A 23426-nucleotide genomic window follows, 5' to 3' on the forward strand; every position below is an offset into this window, starting at 1 on the left:
TCTATGTTAGCAGTAAAATGTCTAGAAGTCTCAATAGTTAAAGCACTCATATGATTTCAGATTGGCTGAAGAAGAAAAGAAGGTGACAGGAAGGAAGACCAAACAAGGGAGTTATTCTGACAATATATTGGAAACATGTAAGTGGTTTTCTGTTGGGGTAGATTCAGAATCTGAAAAATAATTAGTATCTAGAGCTGTCGGTTTGATGTACAGTATGTCCTTCTTACATGCAGTGGATATTCTATCCTGTCCCCCAGTCCATAGGGGACTCAGCTTGGGAACCGGAGGGTGGCCGGTTCCAGTCCCCTGTGGACCAAGCGTGGACTGGCAGCTGGCAGCTGAAGAGTTGCGAGGGCCGAGGTGCCCTTGGGCAAGGCATCGAACCCCAACCTGCCCTGAGGTGCCCCCCTCCGGTGTGTGTAGGAGGGAGGTGCAAACTTCAGATATGTGTGTAATTTGCATTGTGTGTGTAAGATTGCATAGTGTAAAACTGCATGTATGTAAAAACTATGTAATGTAAATGTAAGAAATTTACTAGTTGCAGTCTGTGGGGAGAGAGTAGGGTACAAATGCATCCACTATAGTCTCGACAGACAATGGCACTTAAACAATGAATGTATAATAGATGTATGATGCCAGAGTTTCCTCAGTTTCAGTCATTGGGTGAAGACTACTATACTAAATTACATGCATTAAAACAGTGACTTGTACAGGGAAGAACCATTAATAATTTTTGTTGATCCAAATCCAGGAGTGGATATACTGTATATCAATGGGTTAATTTAGGAAGTCTGTAAATTTCCTCAAAACAACAATTTGAATCAGGCATCTTTATATTTTCTTTATATTTACCAAAGAATATCAATGGGCCTGTGTCGCTCAGATCCAGACACATCTTACAGATGGCGATTTGTTCTGACAAATTATGTCCTGTTATTATCTTAAGCATTGCCAGAGTGGCTAATTGGAAAAAGTGGGAGGAATCTTGGTGGGCCGCTGGTCTCTGCGATATAAGAGCAATTACAACTAATAATTATAGCTAGACTTGGATATCAAGTGCGAAAGGTTACGCACCCTGATGCGAGCCGCAAAGCATGGAATATACTGTAGGCATCAGGCTTGTTGGAAGGGAATGATGTTTTAGATGATTTAGATGCATGTTCTCACTGTGAAGCAAACTCACTTTGTGAATCAGAACAGATTTGATTTGCTCATTGCTATATCATTCCACTTTAATTTTAATCAAAATTACAACTCACAACCAGAGGAGGATGGGTTCTAGATAAAAAGGAGAATTTTTTCATATCTTCTTCTCACTCAGTTTGTGAATAAAAATGGCCAACAGTTGGATTTGCTACTTGTTACATCATTGACAGTTCTAAATCAAAAACAAAGCTCCTGTACCATTAAACAATTGCAGTGATCAAATACTGCCATCAATTTCAACCTGTTTTAGGGACAATTGTGAGGTTTTTTGAAATGAGGAAGGCTGCTAATATTTTCGGTCATGACTGTATCATAAATCTGTGTCAATATTCAACACAGGCAACACAAGCATACCACTCTTATTCACAATGTACCTTAAACAATACTTATTCAACATCTTACTAATCCAATCTATCTATTTTTTGCGTTTGTGGGGTGTGTGTGTGATGGGATTGACTTGTATATACAGTATGTGTGTATATCAGTCTAGCCTTGCACATAAATTACATTACATTACATTACATTACATTACGGTCATTTAGCAGACGCTTTTATCCAAAGCGACTTCCAATAAGTGCGTAATAATAATAATAAGTAAATGTGTGTGAGCTACTCTAACTGTACTTGAATTAAGCTATAAGAAGTGTTCATTGATTGATCTCTCCTTCACTCTATAACCTACACATGGAGGTATTGCGGAGGACAATGGCCCTTGAGCAGCAGCAGGAAAACCAAATCACCAAATCTAAAATTAATAATATTTCATCAAAATCAATCCACAGGATTAGTTTTAGGGGAATTCTGGTGGAAGAAAAATAAATAAATAATAATAATAACAATCCAGGCAAAAACAAAACAAGTCCAGCACTTGCGCCCATACCAAAACATTGGTGCTGATAGGGGCATGAGAGCTTACTGCCCCCCCCCCCCCCCCCTTTCCTCACATATTGTAGTGACTGGAAGAGTCTGTAACTCTCTTTGTTGACAGTTCCATACTAATGGAATGGCAATGGCTCAAGTATTGTTGTCAAGTATTAAGTGAAACTTGATATTATAGTGTGTGAATGTTCATATTAGCTGATACATGTGTGTTATGTGTTTATGGCAAATGACCTGTACTTGTATAGCATTTCCGGTTCATGAGTTACATTACATTACATTATGGTCATTTAGCGGACGCTTTTATCCAAAGCGACTTCCAATAAGTGCGTTCAACATAGGTAGGCAAAAGAAGTTCAGGTCACAAGAAATCCTAAGTGCATTTCCTTACAAAAACCAACAGCTAAGAGCATAACTAGTGCTAGAGTAGAAGTGCAATAAATTAGGTTGCACCTGAAAGCCAGAGGTCTGAATATTGATATTTCCAATTTCTAACTTTGAATGCAACACAGCTTTAGAGCACATGAGTGAGGACATGTATTCACAGGTGAGTTTTGAGGCTCCTTATTGAGGGATAAATAAATTGAGTGATGTAGTTAACAGTGATTTGACATGATGTGCTGTAAGTGTAACTGGAGCTGTTTTCACAGTAACAAAACATATCTCTGCAAAATGTTTTATTTCTCAGTTAATGGTACTGTCAGTGATAAGTAGCAAATCCAACTATTGGCCATTGTGATTCATAAACTGAGTTTGGTTTAGAGAGAACTTCTGAAAAGATTCTGCTTTTTATCTAGAACCCATCCTACTCGGTTTGATCTTGTGAGGTGTAATATCTAAGTGGGTTTACGATGACCTCACCTTGACCCATTCACTGATGGTAGGGGATACCACGCAAGGTGTAAACCTGCACATCAGGAGCATATGATTGTTCTACAATCCTGAGCCCTGCCACCTTATCAGTGTTTGTGTTGAGTAGCGAAGCTGAATTAATGATTTGAACTTAGTTTAAATGTAAACGTCATAATTGAAATGTCCATAGCAATTAATGGCCTCCAGCCAGACATAGGCTGGCAGTTGTTGTTCAATTTGTAAATGATCAAATTTAATTAAAGTAAAGCATGCTTCCCTGTGGTCATGTGTCATTTGGAGCAGAAAAAGGGGATTACAAAGTTAAGATTCTACCTCATTCACCATGGTATTAATATCCAGATGAAATCAGACAAGACAAATTGGAAAAAGACACATGTGACATGTCAGCATGGTTGGGAAAAGGAGAAAGCAGGTTTTACTATTTAAAGCATGATTTTAGAGTGTGAGAGAGTTCTTAAAACCTTTTTAACAGGAATTATTCGGCTCTTTCATTTTTACAATCACATTATGTTTGACTGAATTTTCTAAAATGTAGTACAAGAGAAGTAAATGTGCCAGTGCCTCAAAAAGTGTCCTTAATTGCAGGAATTTACACGTAAATTTACACTTCGTAAAAAAAGAATGAAGAATGAATACACAAAACAGCACAGTAATCTAAACCACTGTGTCACAGCACATTTCTGCTGTCAGTATGTCTGACAGACACCTGTTCTGTTCTCCTCTCTTCCTGCTGAATTATGGGGCTGCTTCAGTCTGAGCAGCTGACCCACATCGATTCCAGCTCAGCTTTCCTCTGAAACGGGAGCCACCAGGGAGCCCGGGGCCCATACACACTGATCAATGCTCAGCCAGGACCCAGGGGTCAAGCTACAAGATGACAGACCGTCTGAGTCCTGAGACCGTCCGTACGCACACAGAGAGAGAGAGAGAGATCACAGATCTTCACAGATCTACAGGCTATGCCAGACCAGTGACTGAAAACCTGAACACCGAACAGTTCCTTTTTATTTTTTCATTTTATTTTACATCCCAGGCGGGCCAGGACGGGGTGGTATGGATGCAGTCTGAGTCCTGACTGCGGGGTTGGGTTTGGTCTCTGGGTGGAGCTCTGGGTGGGATGTCTTATCTTTTGTTTTTTTGTTTCTCTCTTCTCTCCTTCTCTTTACCACGGCCTATGATGCGATTTGTAGTAGCCTACATCGCTGTTTGACATCATCCTGTAAAAACTGTATTTACCCTATGAGATCATTGCATCAACATCACTGATGCCATCTGGACTCTGCGCCCACACTACTGTGCCATGTTCGCACAACCTCCAGCAGCCATGGCTTCCGGCTGTTTCAGTTTCAATCTACTTGTACCTCATATTGCCTACTTTACCTCAGGGTCTACGTATTAAGTTGTTAAGTAAACAACAATAGTAATAATAATACAACCTTCCTTCTTTTTCTTTATCTCTCTCTCTCCTTTCCCGCCTCTTTCTGTATAAAGAATGATCTCCAAAATATTCTATAATTGTATGCGCAATGTTTGCTTCAATACAAACAAATAGTAAAAAAAATAAAAAATGATTGTAATTAATGGTGTTATTTTGTATTATCATACCCCAATTGAATAGTGGGAAATAACAGAGACATTTTGAATAAATTTAAGCACATACCATGAGCAATTATATATTTGAATAAAATATCCGTTCAGGAACCACCAATATCCTCTGTAGATTTCAGAAAAGAATAGAAGTGTAGGCCAGAGGAAAGGAGTCCAGAGGCTCTTTAGGAAACACCCTCTGGGGACCAAGAATACAACAAAATCTCACAGTGCTGAAATGCAACCAAACCAATATAGATGAATACTGCCCTCATGTGGTCATGTTCTGCTAAGCATCAAATTATTGCAGTAAATAATAAATGAACATATTACTTTACTGCAAAACCACAACTGTACCTCCATCTCTGAATACTTTCCCGATATAATTCTTCTTAATATTGTCGCAATTATTATGGAAGGTCTGCAGGTCTAATTACTGTAAAAAGACAGATTAATTAATACTGAACATTATCAATCCCGTGTCACAGTGTTGCATGTTTCCCATGTCTCCCTGCGCCACACACACTTGAGGAGCTGGTCTTGACTGACTGGCTTACCTCACTTGTTTCAGACAATTGTGTATGTGTACTGTAGATTTGGGAAGCGCCAGCTTCTGATCAATTGAACAAATCCAATTTATGTGAGTGGCTTACTAGATGACCAGGACGGATTGGCTGTAACAAACCACACCAAAAAAATATATATATAATCAAGAAACACAGCAAACACAGCAACAGATACAGTCTCTCAGTCTTTTCAGTGTTGGTCATGTAATATAAAGTTTACAGCAGATTTTTGAAAAGCTAGATACTTCTTGTCAGATATATTAATCTTAACTTTTCATTAGACAGTTTGATATGTAACAAAAATAACACATCGATCAAATGTGCCATTTCAATATTTAAAAGCAGTATGAGCTGTCAGAATTGCATGATTTCAGATGATGAAACGTTCAGCGGATATTTCTGTTGTATTTGTCCTTTAATATCGTGATTTTACATTTGACAAAAGTACGTTTCTGTCACAGGTAATTGATGATGCTGATAATAGTCTGCAATTCACAGGCCATGATCAGACACGGTCCTCGATTGACAGTGTTAGTGTTTCCTTTGATCTTTTAGTTTGGAGGGCTGAAAAAACACTGGACACAGGATTTACGATATAATAAAACTATAAAGGACAATTTGATTTTATTGATAACAAAAAATAATAAATAATAAATGGATTGATTGATTAATGATAGAATTACAAGCGATATACACCAAGCACACAACCAAGCATTTAATCCAACAAAGACACAAAAGTAAACATCTTCAGCACACCCAGTTCAGACATTCTGACTAATTATGTTTCTTTGAATCTACCGTCCATGGACAGTTTCAAAATCAAACGCAAATGGCATATTATATTTCCCATCACAATTAATAATAAAAATGGAGCAGTAGTTATATTTTCAGTGAAATACATGATGTATATTAAACAAAATCAAACCTTACAGTCTGCAAACTCGTCACTCATACCACTCACTGCATACCACCAACCCTCCCTCATTCTCACTATGTATTGAAAAGTAATCTCAGCATCCAAATGCATTACCTTGATAATTACATCTGATATTTAGAGAGGCATTTACACCTCACATGATCTGCTGCATTGATTGGGATCTCAAGACTTCAATGAATTAAAGCTAGAAGCATAAGATGGCTCAAGTTTCCATTTCAAATGATTACCTGTGTGATCTATGTTGGCTTAAGGCAGAGGTTCTCAAAGTGAGGGGCGCGGGACCGGAAAAAGGAGCGATATGAATAAGTACTGTTCCAGGAAAATAAATGAGGCGATTTGTTCGCTGCAGGAGAATGAGCGTCCAGAATGACCCGGAAATAATCTAAAAGCAAATGATGATTTTCACCGGCAAGTGTGCCGGCAACAGACGTTCCCGGCTCCCGGGACGTTCCCGGCTCCCGGGACGTTCCCGGGTTTTATATGGTTCCCCCTGTAACCTCCCTGAAACCAGTTTCAGGGGGGTTACAGGGGGTGCCTGAAACACTGGTGGTTTCGGCCGGTGGCACCGGTGGCTGGAAATAATCTAAAAGCAAAAACGTGTTGTCCGTGATTTTCACCGGCAAGTGTGCCAGCAACGGACGTTCCCAGTTCCCGGTTTTACGCGCCTGAAACACTGGGGGTTTCGGCCAGAGGCACCAGTTCCCGGTTTTGCGCGCCCGTCCCCCTGGCGCCCCCTGTAACCCACCAGGGTGGCGAAAAACTTCTGATCTATAAAAGGGGAGCGCGAAAGAAGAACATTGAGAACCACTGGCTTAAGGCCAATTTATAGTCAGACATAGACAAAACCTCTTTCTTTTGGTTTGTAATGCATTTTGGGTGTGGTGTGGGCAGACACAGTCCACATAGCCCAATATCCGATAAAGGGTTGCGTGGATCATTTATTTGATCAATATCAGGGTGATCAACCACTGACACACAAACTAATTCACACACTCGGGTGTCCATCTAACCATGTGTTTGACAAACAAGACAGCTGGCTATGGAAACAGAAAACATCATCATTTTTCTTACTTCCATTTATGCCTGCACATATTTTGGCCAAATATTGCAGGCTACTATCTTGAAACTCGGATTAGTCTTTTCGTTGGAGTGTTTGGATCTAAGAGGATAGGTCTTATGGAGGAATTGAGACTATGAATATTCTGAAGCTGACTGTCATTGGGTGTTGGCCTGTGATGGGTTTGATAGTTCCTGTGGTTGGGTGTTGGCCAGTGATGGATTTGATAGTTCCTGTGGTTGGGTGTTGGCCAGTGATGGGTTTGATAGTTCCTGTGGTTGATTGTTGGCCTGTTATGGGTTTGATAGTTCCTGTGGTTGGGTGTTGGCCAGTGATGGGTTTGATAGTTCCTGTGGTTGATTGTTGGCCTGTGATGGGTTTGATAGTTCCTGTGGTTGGGTCTTGGCCTGTGACTGGTTTGATACTTCCAGTGGTTGGGGGTTGACCTGTGACTGGTTTGATAGTTCCCGTGGTTGGATGTGTTGTTCTGTTGGATTTACTAGTTGGCTGTTGGACTCTAGCAGGACTTGTGCTTGTATGTTGGTCTCCAATGGATCTGATTGTTGACAAGTTTGTCTCTTGGAGCGTTGGTGACAATGTGAATCCTGATGTAACTGTTTCTGCAGCTCATCAGCACTGTGGGCTAGCATGATGCTGACCTTCCTCTGGTGAGCCAGGGCCTCTTCCTTATCGTTCAGCTAGAGGAAGAAAAAACAATCAATTACAAGACCCAACCATACGTGGTCCATCTAGACCAATGTTTTTCACTCTTTTTTGAGCCAAGGCACATTTTTTACATGAACAAGATCCTGAGTCAAACCACCAAAACTTTTGTTGACGGGGGGAGGGGGGTACGCGCTACGAAATTTGCGCGGGCCAGAGGTTAGTAATATTTTTTGGGACTAATTAAGTGAAGTTGGATAATTTCCCACGGCACACCTGAAGATCTCTCATGGCACACAGGTTGAAAAACATTGATCTAGACATCTGTCTCTGCTAAGCATTGACATTAAAGTTTTGGCCAAAACCATTGCTCTTCGCTTGGAAAGGGTCTTGCCAAGTATAATTCATTGCTGATTCAGTGTAGAGGAAGGCCTAACAACTCAACAAACTCCAAAGCTTCAAGAAAAATATTTTAACAGCTGAGTACAAATCACTCATCAAAACTGTACTTACTTTCAACATCACATCCCCACTCAATTTCATCTCTGTCGAGAATGAATGAAAGCTCTTCCGAATGATAAACCAAGCCAGTAAAATAAATGGCACAACCCAAACTGAACTACTAACGCATCACATCCAAGCAGTCAAAAGGAAAGTCAAAATCATTAGGCAGGATCCCTTTCACCCCCTGCACAGGTCTTTCCAGTTGTTATCATCAGGTCACCATAAAGGCCATAAAACATTCCCACTGCCACAAACAGTAAAGCAATGGACACTCATCAATCTCTGTCGTATATGCACTCTGCACTAGCACCTTGATTTCATTGTGTTTTATTCTGTTTAGCTTATATGCACTGTATTCAATTCAACTAAACTTTGTTTGCAGTATCGCGCCCGATCACAACAAACATTATCTCAAGGCACTTTACATACAGAGCATTTAAAGAAGCCCAACATTCCCCCATGAACAAGCACTTGGCAACAGAGGAAAGGAAAAACTCCCCTTTACAGTAACATGAAGAAAACTCCGGCATCCATGCTACAGGTGGGCGGCAATCTGCCTTGATCGTTTGGGTTTAGAGAGAAAGATAAAGAAAGGAGAGAGACACACAAGCAGAGAGGCACAGCAACAATAACCGTTGTAATAAGTGTAAATAGGGCTAATGATATTATACTAATAGCAGGACAGGCTTCCACAACAACCTGTAAGACGAGAGAACGCACAAAACTCCGGGGAAGTAGACTTAATAGAATGCAGTCATAATGCAATGACATAGATATGCACCGATAGAGAGGGGAGGAGTAGAGAGGAGCTCAGTGCATCATGGGATGTACCCCAGCAGTCTAGGCCTACAGCAGCATGACTATGACTAGGGGCTGGTCCAAGGCAAGCCTGGCCGGCCCTAACTATAAGCATTATCAAAGTAGAAAGATTTCAGCCTTCTCTTAAACGTACACAAGTAAGCCTGCATTCTGGTAGCGCAGCATTCTAGGGGGGTAATAGGGTACTATGAGCTCTTTAAGGTATAATGGAACCTGACTGGAAGGATGAAAGCTTTACTGGAAGCAAGTGCAGCAAAGCTAAAATGGGAGTAATATGATCTCTTTTCCTAGTTTTTGTCAAAACACATGCAGCGGAATTCTGGACCAGCTGGAGAGTCTTTACAGATGTATTAGGGAGGCCTGATAATAATGAATAGCAATAATCCAGCCAAATAAGGTCGGTTATAAATGCGTGAAGGTTTTTCTTCATCATTTCTGTGGCAGAATGTGCCTGATTTCTGCGATGTTGCAAAAGTGAAAGAATGTCAAGTTATAAATGTGATCAAACGATTCCTCTAATGCCAATTAGATGTTCTAGTCTCTGTAATAGAATGTGGTGGTCAATGGTGTCAAAAGCAGCACTAACATCTAATAGGTCAAGCACAGATAGAAGTCCTTTGTCTGATGCAATTGTTGGGGCCTACGTATCACATTCCAATCAATCCATGAGGCCTATGTGGGGCATTCCAATCCACAGGCCATGTGCTAAATTTGAAGGGGGTATGTACTCCCTTTGTTCACAAACAGACAAGAAGTCTACAGATCCCAGGACTACCTAGGATCCACCCCCTTTTCACACCTTGATGTGAAAGTGTCACTGACCTCCCTGTCAAAAGGTCAACCCTTGCCTAAAAGCCCCTACATCTCTGACTTCTTTCTCTCTCTGCTGACCAACGGAAGCAGAAAGGGGACAAGATCTTTCACCATGGACTTTCCAGTCCAGTGAACACAGAACGTCCAAGACCAATACCTCTGTTTGCTTTCATCTTTTTGTCTGATTGTGACTCAAATTGTGGATCAAGAAACAACTAATTCTCCTCTTTCCCTCCACATCAGGAAGACAGCTCTCCAATTCCTTCCAGCCCAGGACTGAAGACTTGGAGGAAAGCTCACCAAAACGGAACAACACATCAGCACGGACCTGCCTAATACCACCAGGAAAACCTTCACAGGACCCTCAGTGCAGCAGGCCACTCAATCTGATTCTACGGACGTGATTCCACCAAGAAATGCATGGAATACTGTGTTTTCTATGATGAGTAGGGGTGTCGGTGGTGATCAGACACACACAAACACTCACACACACACACACACATTCACTCACTGGTCAGCTTTCATTGACTTGGAACTGAATTCGCCATTTTGGCTTTAACCCACAGTAGTTTAACTTTGGGGGTTAGGTCAGCTACTCTGCACCCACACACACATGCTCACACACATATTTGTGCCGCCCCTGTTCTGAGAGCTGTATCCGCCATCTTGGTTTAGTCCAGTTGCCATTCAGGACCTCCCACTCATGGGTGTGTCAGAGCCACTTCCTCTACACGTCATGCACACACATTCACACCCTTGCGGTTGATTTTCTTATTATTGGAACTTTCTGTTATTGATTGTACTATTCTGGTTTATTATATTCATTGTTGTGGCTCATAGTTGTTATTGTAAGTTAATAAATCTTTTCATATTATAACAGAGGTGTCTGGTGTATATTATGAATGTTGTGTGATCCAACCGCTGCCACGTCAAGACCTCACTCCTTTCAGACTGATCGAGTGCATAAACTAATCCTCAAATTGTTCCTGTTCAATTAATTAACTAATTAATTCGATTTTGGATTTGATATTTTAATTGATAATTCAGATTTATGGTGAATCCTTGACGCTTAGGTCAATTATCTGCTATCCCTTATCTGTTGATAAGGGATGGTTCCCTGAGGACTTTGATTTTAAAGTAATAATTATTATTTCTTTAATTAATTCATTTTTTTCTTATTTAATTAGATAGTGATATTTGATTAAAAGTGATTTCCCCTATATAATAATCATTTTCATTTTCATCATTTGCGACTTTCACCAGTGTTTTCTCTGTGCTATGGTGGGCTCTATATCTGGACTCAAAAACCTTGAATAAACTGAAATTCACATAACTGATTGGCGGCTGCTTTTTCAAGAATCTTTGAGAGAAAGGGAAGATTAGATATCAGCCAGTAGATAGCCTGGGTTATGCCTGGGTCAAGAGTAGGGTTTTAAATAGGAGGTTTAATTACAGCTACTTTAAATAATTAAAAACCTACTCTTGCCTGGGTGAAGAGTAGTGCTAAAAGTGCCAATTGAAGGAAAGACTTCCTTGAGCAGCATAGTTGGTGTTGGGTCTGGGAGACAGGTTGATGATTTAGATGAAGAAATCCTTGAAGATAATTCAGTAAGTTCAATTCTACATGTATTTCAGAAATGTCTAAGGTGATTTTTTTGTCATGTTACGACAGACTGAAGTTAAACATGTCACACAAGGAAAACATTGTCATGTTCACCTCTCTGCTTGCTGGACGCCGCCTGCTCTTGCATTGGAAATCCCTCACCCCTCCTTCTATTTCACAAAGGCTGAGGTATATGATGTACTTTCTTAAGCTCGAGAAGATCAAGTACACTATGAGGGGCTTCGCTGATAAGTTCTATCAGAGATGGCAACCATTTCTCTCTTACTTCATAGATCTACAGGCTATGCTAGACCAATGACTGAAAACCTGAATATGGAATAGTTTCTTTTTCTTTTTCATTTTATTTTACATCCCAGGCAGGCCAGGGCGGGTTGTATGAATGCAGGGTTGTGTGCCGGCGGGGTTGGGTTGGGTCTTTGTTTTTTTTTTTGTTTTTTTTCTCTTCTTCTCATTTATAACGCTACCTGTCAACCTGCCCAGGGAGTCCTCATTAAAGACACAAGACAGTACTTAAAGGTTGAAATTTATCATACGACAGAAAGAATTGTTGATTTTGTCTTTGTCAGAAACGATTACATCAATTTGAAAGAAAATAAATCACTATATTGGATTGCCTGCAGACCATTTTGTTGGTACTTCCAAGTCAGACACTTTCAAAATATTTCTCTAACTTTTCCTCTTCACCTCTTTAACAGGGAGGCAGTGGCTCAGTGGGTAGTGCTTCCGCTTGGGAACCGGAGCCCCTGCCGAGGTGCCCCTGACCAAGGCACCGAACCCTGAATTGCTCCCCCCTCTGCGAAGGGTGGTAATGTAATGAAAGTCGCTTTGGATAAATGATCGTAATGTAATGTAATGTAACAATTATGGGATTTTGCTTACAAGACACCATAAAAGGGATCGCTAGAACTCTATCACCACAATCTGGATCTTTATGATCAGTCCAACTCTAAAACAAAGGCTGGTCTAAAGGGTGAGCTTGGACATTACATTACGAGCATTTGGCAGACGCTTTTATCCAAAGCGACTTACATTAGTGCGGTGCCTTGCTCAGGGGCACCTCGGCAGGGACTCGGACCGGCGACCCTCCGGTTCCCAAGTGGAAGCTCTACCCACTGAGCTACTGCCTCCCTGCAGGACTTCAGCTAAGTGAGGAATGGTGGGTCAAAGTAGTGGTTGGGCTACATACTGTCCACTCTTTTGCTCGTCCTGCACCAATCCAGTTAAAGGCTATACAGATTTCTCTAAATCAAGAATGTTCCCAGAGGTAGAGGATAAATGCCATAAAATGTTTGAATCCACATTGTCATGTAAGCCATATGTTTTTCTTCTGCCCACAGTTACGTAATTATCAATGTGGTTACTAAAATGTAATGTCTACCATAATGGGGCTACATTTATAGCACTGTCCATTGATTACCTTCTTTAGCAGGGGTGGGGAACCTCCTGCTGTTTGATCCGTTCCGCGAGACACTCTTTAGATAACTTCATATAAATACTGTGATTATAACCCCCTCGTCGAACCGACTGATCGCGAGTGCAAATTAAAAATTTTTTTCAGTATTTTGGATAATTTCTTGTTAAGTAAAACATCAATCTGAGTTTTTAAAAACTGGTATGATTCAATGACATATCAATCGGTGCAACTTGCTGTAGATCTAGATACATTTTCAAAACTTTCACACAGCAAGATGAGTCCGAATGAAGGAGTGACGTTTCCAAAGTAGTTAAGCATTTTACTGGAGAGATGTTAGATAAATTAAGAAAAAAAGATTGTTGTAAGCAATCACATTATGGCTTGTATGCAATGGTGGAGGGAGCTCTAAAAAACACCCTTACATATTGTTAAGCAGCAAGTATGCTTCTAAAATGAGCAACTTAAACAACTCAAAAGCAATTGGAAGTTAAATATTTACCTTCACATTTGTATGAATACCAAGGCCACTAAAGCCTGAGTCCATCTGAATCTTAAATGACCCCAAGCTTCAAGAGTGTCAGATTAATGTAAACTAGTACTAACCAAGTCCAGCAGTCGACAAACAGTCCCTAAAAGGTCATCAGACATCTTGATATCAAAGCTTGATGGCAGCAGTTCTTTCAGCTTTTGGTTTACACTGATGAAAGAATTCCAATTAGCACCTAGAAGACAAAAACAGACACTACTTACTACTTATGACATGCACATAGATATAACTTGTACAAGTGCAGATAAACACTGATCACAGAGTTAATAATCCCTGACACACTTGGAGAATTTTTTCTTAGAATCTGTTGATTGAAATAATTTTCCCTAGCTTGACTTCCAAAAATAATTAAAAACACGACTTTTCCTTAATAATTTCAATATGACAATTGGTTGCATGTATGTAATTGTCATGGCTTCATCTTGTCAAGAAGAGAACCTGAAAACAGTGTGCACAGCGGCAGGTTAGGCCATAGAGCTGACAAGCTAAGTGTAGATAGATGTGAATGTTGTTTGTTACAACTTTTGCGCCATTGTGTGTCTGTTAAATCTGTGTTGAGGGAAAAATGTCTTATCTAAACTCCCACTGTGTGTGTTTGCATTCCTGTGTTATGACATCAAATCTGTCACAAAGTGTCATCAAATCTGTCACCAAATGACTGTAAAAAATGACCAAGAAGTTTACGAATGATGGAACATGGTTGTGTGACATGTTACCAACATGTTGAGTCTGGTAGAGGGTTTCATGAATTATCACCTTTATGTTTTAGAGTCCAACATCTTTCATTATCTTCTTTCAGTTCATGAACTGCTAAATTGATGCTGACTTGCCTTCTGGCTTGCAGTTTTGAGTCTTCATTAAATTAGCCTCGGCCAACAACAGAAAGTGCTCGCTTCTTTTCCTCAGCTGTTGTTCAAAGGCAATACGGAAAGCATCTGCGACCATCTGTGCCTCCTCTCTCTTTCCATGCTGAGCATCCAGCTAGACACACAGAAATGATATAGTATACATTATATTACTATTAGTAAATATACTATACGATGGCACTTTGCTCTAGTACAGGGGTGTCAAACTCATTTTAGTTCAGGGCCACAGCCTAATTTAAACTCAGGTGGGCCGGATTTGTAAAATCATAGCATAATAACCTATAATGGGATGTGAATGGACAACTCCAAGTTTTCCAAGTTTTATATTATATATATATAATATATATATATATCTATAGTGCAAAGAGTTACAAGAACATATTAAAAACGTGTAACTAACTATCTTTTTGACAAAACATATTATGGACAACCTGAAATTTCATAAGAAAAACAAGCGAAGTTTCGCCAATAAACAATACTCAATAAAAAAAACTTCAAGATCTATAAATGATTTGAAATGTACATAGATTTCGATATCTGTGTAGTAATGTGAACTGAACTGACTCACTAGCCATGGATAACTCCAAAAGAAGTCTTGGAGGAACATAGAGTTTAATTCTGCGTGGACAGATACATCTGCTATCACTGCCAACAATACAGGAGGGAAATAATAATAATTATTAACAATAATAATAATAATAATGTGCTTGCTATATGGAGAGAAATGAAAGAGAAATAAAAATAGCAAACAACAATCAATATAATGTTCAAAGACATTTCCAGAACAAAAACGCAGCATTTACTGAAAAGCACCAAGCTGGAGATGAATGTAAAAAAGCGATGACGATACTGCTGACGAGAGCAAATATAACTTCAAGAAGATCGTTAGGCGCGGAAAGCCTTTACAGAGAGAGATGACATGAAAGAATCATTTACTAAAACATTATAGAATCTATTCAAAAACAAACGTGTCCTTGACGCACAAACATAACATATTTGCTTTCCCAATTTTCATGAAACTGCCTTACTTCTGCATACATTTTTTTTCTGTATGTAGCCTTTTTCTCAACACCATTTGGAACGACAGTTTGAAAATCACCTTTGTCAAACGCGGATCTGACGCTGATGTGGAAACGCTGCATCTTAGTAACGGGATGCCGTCACAAAATCGCGGGTCACAAAATCGACATGCATTGTGGTTAGGACAGGTAGTTTATGGACAATGTACGCTTATAAGCAGCATAGACGTTTATGTTGCTCTCACGGGCCACATAAAAATACGTGGCGGCCTGGATTCGGAGCGCGGGCCTCGAGTTTGACACATGTGCTCTAGTATTTATGTAAACCCACATACATATATACTAGTGCAAAGTGCCATCGTCAATGAAAACTTTCATGCTGCTGGCTCTCTTTCCCCTGGAGACCGCTTTGTACAGCAGGCCAAGAGCGAATACAGACTTAGGAAGGTAGATGACAACTCACTCATTCTCTTGACCTTGACATTATTTAATGGTTACTATGAAAGCCAGCCTGACAGGGAACTGCTGCCTGATAAAGGTGAAGGGAGGCTCATAATTTCTGTCATGGAGTGGCTTCTTGCTGCAGTTTTCTTGCCCATCCACCCTTGCTAACATCTTTCCAAACATTTCACCCCTTTTACCCCAGCCGTATCCATCATGCCTAACCCCTGCCTCCCTCCTGCCCTTCTTGCCCCACCTCCTGCGTACACAAACACATGCTCTTGTTAAATACAGACCATGAGCACAAATCTCCATTTCTGGCAGAAAAGCTTTCACTGTGTCAACTATTACATAATACATGATGTCATTACTAGGGCCGCTATTTGTTTACCTCCCGTTGTAGCTGGATGAGCTGTTTCCTGCTGGCAGCAGCAGTCCGACTACATGGACAAGGTTCTGCAACACCAAGACACCGACAAGCTCCCAACACTGCCAACTGGAAGTTTACAGAGAGATATGTACTGTGACACTGTTAAATATTTATCAACATAAGTGCACCAAGCTGAAAGTTCAAAATATGAGTTTGTCATGTCTTACCTTATGTTTTGCTATTCTTGTTGTGTCATTAAAACACTTTGTACACTGTGACACTGACCTGCTTGGTTATCTCCTTACGTTTTATTTGAAGTAGCACAAATATACTCTTGACGCTTTTGTATTTAATGCAAGTGAGAGATACTTTGAAGACCATATCGGATGACATAACAATGAGCATACAATAAAAAAAAAAGTCAATCATGTTCTAATCTTGTCTCTTCCATCCTATCTTGTCTTATCTGAACTTATCTTATAAATTGTTGTGTTTCATTTGATCTTATCTTAACTGATGTTGTCTTGCCTTCCCTTCTCATGCCTTTCCTTATTATATCGTATATCATATCAGTTCCAGAAATCAACTGTTACCTACACATTCATACTTGCTGTTAAAAAGTGGCTGTTTCTGCTGGACTTTAATAAAGGAATTAGCAGTTAGTATTTACTTTTGATGACCTTGGGTCTATAGTCGCAAAAATCAAGGATGCTGAGGTTTGTGTTTTCAGGGGGTTGAACCTGTTTTAGATGTGGGAACATAGTTATATGACCAAAGATTTCCTTGTGTTTTCTGGTTCTTTCTCACCTCTACAACACTTCCTTCTCTGTCTAAGCTGGCCTGAGGTTTGCTGCTTTGGAAAACTCTCTGCTCCTTCACAGTCAACATGGAGAGAAGCTCCAAGCACTGCTGACTGAGAGCTACATACACAGAGCGAGAGAGAGAGAGAGAGAGAGAGAGAGCGAGAGAGAGAGAGAGAGATTATATCAGAGATGGGTCGGACCCAGTCACACTAAGCAATTGTAGAGCTACTGCCAAAGAAGTTAAATACTCATTATTTGACTTATTATTATTATTATTGGAGTGGCCTTGATAGGGTTCAAAGAAGATTGGAGGAAGTGAGATACAGACCAGAATTTTCTGCTCGGAGCTGTTGAATCTCCTTCCCTCTTTCCTCCATAGTATCGGTCAGCGTTTTGTTGTCACTCAGCAACCTGCACAACAACAACACAAACCAATAGAAGCAGAGACAAGTGAAAGTGGCACACACTGAGCACGAGCTGAGGTATATCTGACCTGTTGTGTTTATCCTCCCATGACTGCTCACATTTCTTCATCTGTACCTGCATAAAACTGAGCTCCCACTGCAAACTGTTTACTTCCTGAAAAAACAGAATTAATATATTATTACACAAATACACAACCCTGCCAGTAAAACACACACACACTCACAGAATGTTGAAGCACACAGAGCAGCTTCAGTTACTTACTAAAAGGTAAGTCTTACCTTTTCCAAAGCTTTGGCTCTCTCCTCACTTTTCTGCAGCAGGCTCTTAGTGTGAGTTGTGGCTTTGTCGAGGATCGCCTGTGAGAAGTATGTCATCAGCCATTAGCCAAACATAGTGTACACAGGGTTTAATTCCAATTTATGGCTATTATGACTTCGGTGGGTGTCCATGCAAATGCACTGACTATGATATAATGATGAATATACAGCCTCGAGTGGATGGCTCAACTTTTAGGCTGCATTGGTCAAATTGCATGGGTTTTTAAAAGATCTATCTTGGACTCGGCCCTTGGAATCAGTTTGGTTGTACTGAGATTGATTTACGTAAATTTTCATCTTTTGAATATCTTAAATATCCATACTACTCAAAGCTGAATCTGATGTGCTTCTTTTAACTCTATACAGGCCACATTAGGAATCCCCAATAACTCTTCCTGACTTCTTCTGAGCTTATGCCTATCACTCTGAATAATCCTCACTGGAGATAATCATCAATAATAGTATTGACTCAAAGGCTATGGAATTTATGGATGTCCTAGTTGGCCTAGTATTAAAAACACATTTATTGAAGCCACCCATTGACTGGAAAAATGCCTGGTAGTCGTGGTAACGTTGCCTTGATCTGTATTCGGAAGGCAGTTTTGACAGCTTCTCCAGTCTGTCAACACAACACAGATTACCTGCAACCTAATTATTTAAGTAGCTCCAAAGACACCTCAGACACTTTGCCTTAACTGACTCAACAATTTCCAAAACTTCCCTTCCTCTCCCCCTCAACTAATGTGGGAAGACCTGCTTATGTTCAGGACACTACTAAGATAACATTTGATCGCTGTGGCTTTCTGCTGTCACCCTGTTTGTCACCCAACTGCCCTAATTAACATAGACATTACATAGCCTGGTTTTCTTCAGTTCTCCTCTCTCTCTCTCTCTCTCTCTCTCTCTCTCTCTCTCTTTAAAACGAAAACTGGAATATCCCCCAATACATTTAAAACTGCTGCAGTGAAACCGCTGTTGAAGGCAGGTACAAACCACATTTGGACCACAGTAGTGAGCCAAGTAGCAAGTTGTTTGTTTGCAAACCAAATGTTATTGCACTTTTGTGCATATTGCAGTACTTTTAAAATAAAAGTGTGGATACACTACCTTTGAATTCATTATTGAATTTTGCACATAACAGTGCGATTAATCGCAATTAAATGTAATGTAATCATTGCCCAGCCCAAGTTTTTAGCAACACTGCACTGGCTCCCTGTATGTTTTAGAATACGTTTTAGAGTCTCTCTACTTGTAAACAAAGCACCTAATCATATGACTGATTCCCTGTTGCTCTATGTCCCATCATGAGGCCATAGGTCCTCTACAGCAGGTCTTTTAAACATTCCAAAATACAATTGGGGAAGCTGATGTCATCCACTTTGCATCTAAACTGATTAATTTAATATTAATCACCATTTCATTTTGCTCTATTTTTGAAAAAGCATGCAGGGACAATGCAGCACTGAGACAGAAAACGTGACATTAACGTATGTGAAGTTTAAGTGCTCAAATCTAACTTGAATTATCTGAATAGAAAATGAGCATGACAGTTCCTCTGCTTCCGAATGAGGGTATAACAGGAAACATTTGGGAAGCTGTTCTTACCAAATTCTAACATGCTGCAGAATATGATTCAGTGTCATACCTTTCCCTGTAGGATCCGCAGAGCTTCATATTTTCCCTCCAGGTAACGATGTGCAACCTCCAGTTCACAATTTAAGACTTCGACCACCTGGTCCACAGAATTCATAAATTAAAACTCAGCATTTATGCCTGGATTGTTGTCATATTCATTCTCTTTCCCTACCTCTGCTGCTTGTTGTAGTTTCTCTCTCAGCTCTTCTTTAGACAAGTCAACGAGGGAGCCTGTGTTACAACCAAATACAACCAACACAGAGTAATCATGTCAATCATTGTGCGACTTCCTAAACATCATCAACAAAGAGGTCAAACATTAACTGCTACAGGTCAGTTCACCTCATGCCTTTTTTTAACACACACACACAAGCTGTTATTTCCCCTTTGTATACCCACACTGTTGACAGTAGTGTCAGAGGTAAGGTAGTAACACCCCCCCCCCTCTTCCCACACACACACACAAACACACACACACACACAGTGCTAAGAAGATGTTCTATCTGGATTTCTGAATGAATTTTTACATTTACAGTGAGAATAACAGACAAATACCAATTGAAGAATTAATACACCCTTATAATGCTGACAGTGTGAGATTTAATAGGAAGTGGTGGCTGGGTTTATTCCACTCCTTACCATTCACTGGCAGCTTCCAGGGGGTGCCATGTTGCACGTCTGCTGCCTGGTGCAGTGCAGAGTTCAGTGCAGGTATCCAGGCTGCGTCTCCTGTCTGGCCACTGAGTCGGGGGAGATCCACCCTGGCCAGCAAGGCACCTGGTGAACCAGCGACAGTTTGGTTCTTCTTCCTGTTGGATGTGGGTGCCAGTCTGCCACCCGTCCCATCACCCAGGTCTCCGTCCACCATGTCGTCATCCAGGCAGTCAGTGTCTCTGATCCCCTGCATCTAAAACAGGCCACACACATCAACATTACATTAATTTTGCTTTAAATTAAAGGGACAGTGCACATTTTGGTAAACGTGATATACTTATTGATTTCCCTGATCAGATGTTACATCCCTAAAAATCCACTAAAAGTATAACATGTAGTAGACTTCATATTGGAGGTTTATATCTGTCTGAATGTACTCTCACCAAAAAGCTAAATGTCACACATTTAGCTCAGAAATGAAGAAGAAATAAGTATATTATACAGTCTGTATTGTACATTTACTTTGGCAGAATAATGCAACTCTAATGTTGATGTTTTACCTCTCACAAACTGAATACACAGAAAAAGGAAAGTAACCAAACGTTGTCATTATTTCTTTTCGGAAACGTTTGACAGAATTACAGAATTACTTTTTCTCTCAATAAAAACAGGAGCATGTGATGAAGATGGCTATCGATCTATGGGCTTTCATTAAAAGATAGATATCTCGAGTAACAAAATTTAAAATATGGATTAGAGCAGGCCGAGGTTTATTGGCCACGAACAGACCCTCCAAATAACAGCCACAGTTTTCCCCCACTGAGCTCTTTCTCTACTGGGAAATTTACACAAAGACAAAAAACTTAAATTCTAATCAAATTTGGATTTGCTTTGAGCCAGTAGGGATGCACTTTTAAAAAACTGAAACACTTTCCAGACATATTAAAACAAGCACTCAAACCTGAGTATCAGTGCTTTACTAGTTAATCATCTGACTGATGCGTTTGACTGCAGTTGAAGACCTGGAAGCTGAAAGTGTTTAGAGAGGGTTATGTTATCATGTGTAGGTAGTTGAGGGGTAGAACCTGGGACGAACAGCCCATTGTGTGCTTGGCCCTGAGCCTCCTTATCTTTCTTATACATTCGGCTAGGGTGTGCTTCTGTTTGGATGGATTTTTTTCCTTGTATGTATTTGGACAGAGGAATGTTTTTTAAATGTCCCATATTATGTCCATGTGTCAAACTCTTGGCAAACTTTGGCAGTCATATATCATCCCCCTCACTCTGTCAGTTGTCAGTAGTCTAGTGACTAGACTATGCAGCCCATAGAGCTGACTACATGGTGGGAGATTGAGCATAAAGAGAAGCCAGTGTGTCTTATTTTCCACAAGACTATCTCTGTTTCCAAAGAATACAACTTGCGTCATCATTTTGAAACCACACACCAGAAGAGATACAGATTCATGGAAAGGAAACGGATGCTTCAGAAAGTTAAACAAGGCAACTGCAGCAAAGCATGTGTCTTTGGGCCAAATCTCAAAGTGATGTAGCTGTAAAGTTTCATCCTAGAAGAGGAAAAAATGAATCAGGGAGGACATTCGGAGAGGGGAAAACTGTATGCTAAACGTTTGCAACTTTGCAGGCCCTGACAAATGACAAGCATTTGGAAATGTCAGTCTTGCTAGCAATATATTGTGTTAGTCTTTGGCATGGATCATGTGATGACAGTGGTTACATAAACAGTGAATTTCATCTTGACTAGGAGGGGGAAGGCCCTCACCCAGCTTGAGGATGAGAAGTGGTGATGTGACCTAACAGAGCCCCTCAACAGCCTGAAGATGAAACTCAAGAGACACAAAGCTGATCACGTATATGCATGACACAGTGAAAACCAAATGCAGCTTGGAAATTATGTTCACATTGTGATCTGTCAGTCTGTGGCACCGCTGCACCAAGAGAGAGATGCACAGAAAAATGTGACAGACACAAGGCAGAATTTGACAGGAGATTTTGCTGACATTGAGACATAGGCATCAGTAAAGATTCACGTTTGAGGTTTTTGCAAATCCATTTGCCATTGATGTGGACAGAGCACTTACAATTAGAACTGACAGAATTACAGTGTAATGGCTCACTGAAAGACATGTTTGACACTGTTGGGTAAGGCAAGATTGCACTATTCATGCTAAATACTACGCCACAGCTCCACCCCCTGGCTGCCCTGGTCCTTAGCACTTATTTGTGTGAGCAAATGTTCTCTTAGATGAAGAGCAACACATCCTCTCACAGATCCCACCTCATAGATAAACATCTTGCCTTCATTCTGAAAGTGGCTGCAGCTGAAACAAGAATTGATGAACTTGGATCAAAGAAAATCCAATCTGTGTGGCTAAATAACATGCCAACGTTGCTGTGTCATACTGTATTTGTGCTTCAAAATTATTTTTTAACACAGGTATAGTATATAGTATAACGCAACCTGTTATCAAATGGTACTGTCCTACCCAGTTAAACAGCTATACATGCGAAAATACATACACTTTGTATAGAAAACAATATCACCTGTCATTGAGCCATCATCCCATTCATCATCATCGGACTATTGGGAATACGCTAACGTAAATACTGAGTAATAATGATTATCAATGATCAGCTGGTCCGTGGGTCACCGGATTCATATCTAACCCTTTATTATCATTTCTGACATCATGATAACTGTACCGGACTGTTTGATTTAATCCTCTGGAGAAATGTACTTTTATTTCCATCAATTTTGCTTTTGAATTCTCACTCAAAAAGCTCTTCAGCAAAAACTTCATTTTCTGGATACAGCAAACAGGACAGCAGACAGGACAACAGCAAAGGATCACATGGCCATCAAGCGTAACAATATTCTACAATGCTATCTTTCTAATTGTCTTACATAATATGTACAGCTGGTCAACATTTCCTCAAAAAACAAGTTATTGAATATGCACTGGATGTTTGTAGATTGTTTTCAGGAAATATTTGTTCAAATTGCGGCACAGTGTTGATTGGGAAAATGACATGAAACACGCTTAAAGGTGGACTTCCCCTGTAATGTGATGTTGATCTAAATGATTTCCTTACCGGGGATTTTGATGCAGCAAAATATGTTTTCAGCTTTAAAACTCCACAGACACAAACTTGGGTTTGACTAACGATTTGACCAGCTGTTTAACCGTTTAGCAGGCGGTTAAATAAATGCTCCGAGCTACTTCACTCCACGTCACCCTGTCAGAACTGGAACTGGCTCCACCTGTGATCAAGCTACGCAGCGAGTTACGATTTTCCGGGTAAGACCTTCAAAATGAAGGCAAAATTTTGCTACATACTGTTGAAAGAATGTTTGCAGTCACGACGTTACATTATTACATTATTGCAA

At 40.2% G+C, this 23426-nt stretch overlaps 1 protein-coding gene across 1 annotated transcript; it reads right to left on the bottom strand.

Moving 5' to 3' along the window:
• Window positions 1-5516: 5516 nt before the first annotated feature.
• Window positions 5517-23283, bottom strand: ccdc125 (coiled-coil domain containing 125). The gene is made up of 12 exons (XM_076165193.1): window positions 23132-23283; window positions 20006-20273; window positions 19539-19597; window positions 19377-19463; window positions 17693-17770; window positions 17482-17567; window positions 17317-17399; window positions 16993-17105; window positions 16207-16311; window positions 14320-14470; window positions 13546-13664; window positions 5517-7803 (listed from the first exon to the last, which is right to left on the bottom strand). Exons 2-12 carry the CDS (start codon window positions 20271-20273, stop codon window positions 7399-7401), a joined length of 1554 nt encoding a protein of 517 aa, XP_076021308.1. The 5' UTR covers window positions 23132-23283; the 3' UTR covers window positions 5517-7398.
• Between the last annotated feature and the right edge of the window lie 143 nt (window positions 23284-23426).

The sequence above is a fragment of the Genypterus blacodes genome, unplaced genomic scaffold (assembly GCF_046128005.1).
Source record: "Genypterus blacodes isolate CSIRO-AG114 ecotype Tasmania unplaced genomic scaffold, CSIRO-AGI_Gbla_v1 ptg000141l_1, whole genome shotgun sequence".
Classification (NCBI taxonomy): Eukaryota; Metazoa; Chordata; class Actinopteri; order Ophidiiformes; family Ophidiidae; genus Genypterus; species Genypterus blacodes.

What these genes read in the sequence shown, in the direction of transcription:
- ccdc125 (XM_076165193.1), bottom strand. Translation starts at nt 20,273, where the DNA reads ATGCAGGGGATCAGAGACACTGACTGCCTGGATGACGACATGGTGGAC. An exon ending in AACTACAACAAGCAGCAGAG is followed by an intron (nt 19,464 to 19,538) that starts GTAGGGAAAGAG and finishes TCTGTGGACCAG; the next exon opens with GTGGTCGAAGTCTTAAATTG. An exon ending in TTTGTCGACTGCTGGACTTG is followed by an intron (nt 7,804 to 13,545) that starts GTTAGTACTAGT and finishes TTCTTCCTCTAG; the next exon opens with CTGAACGATAAGGAAGAGGC.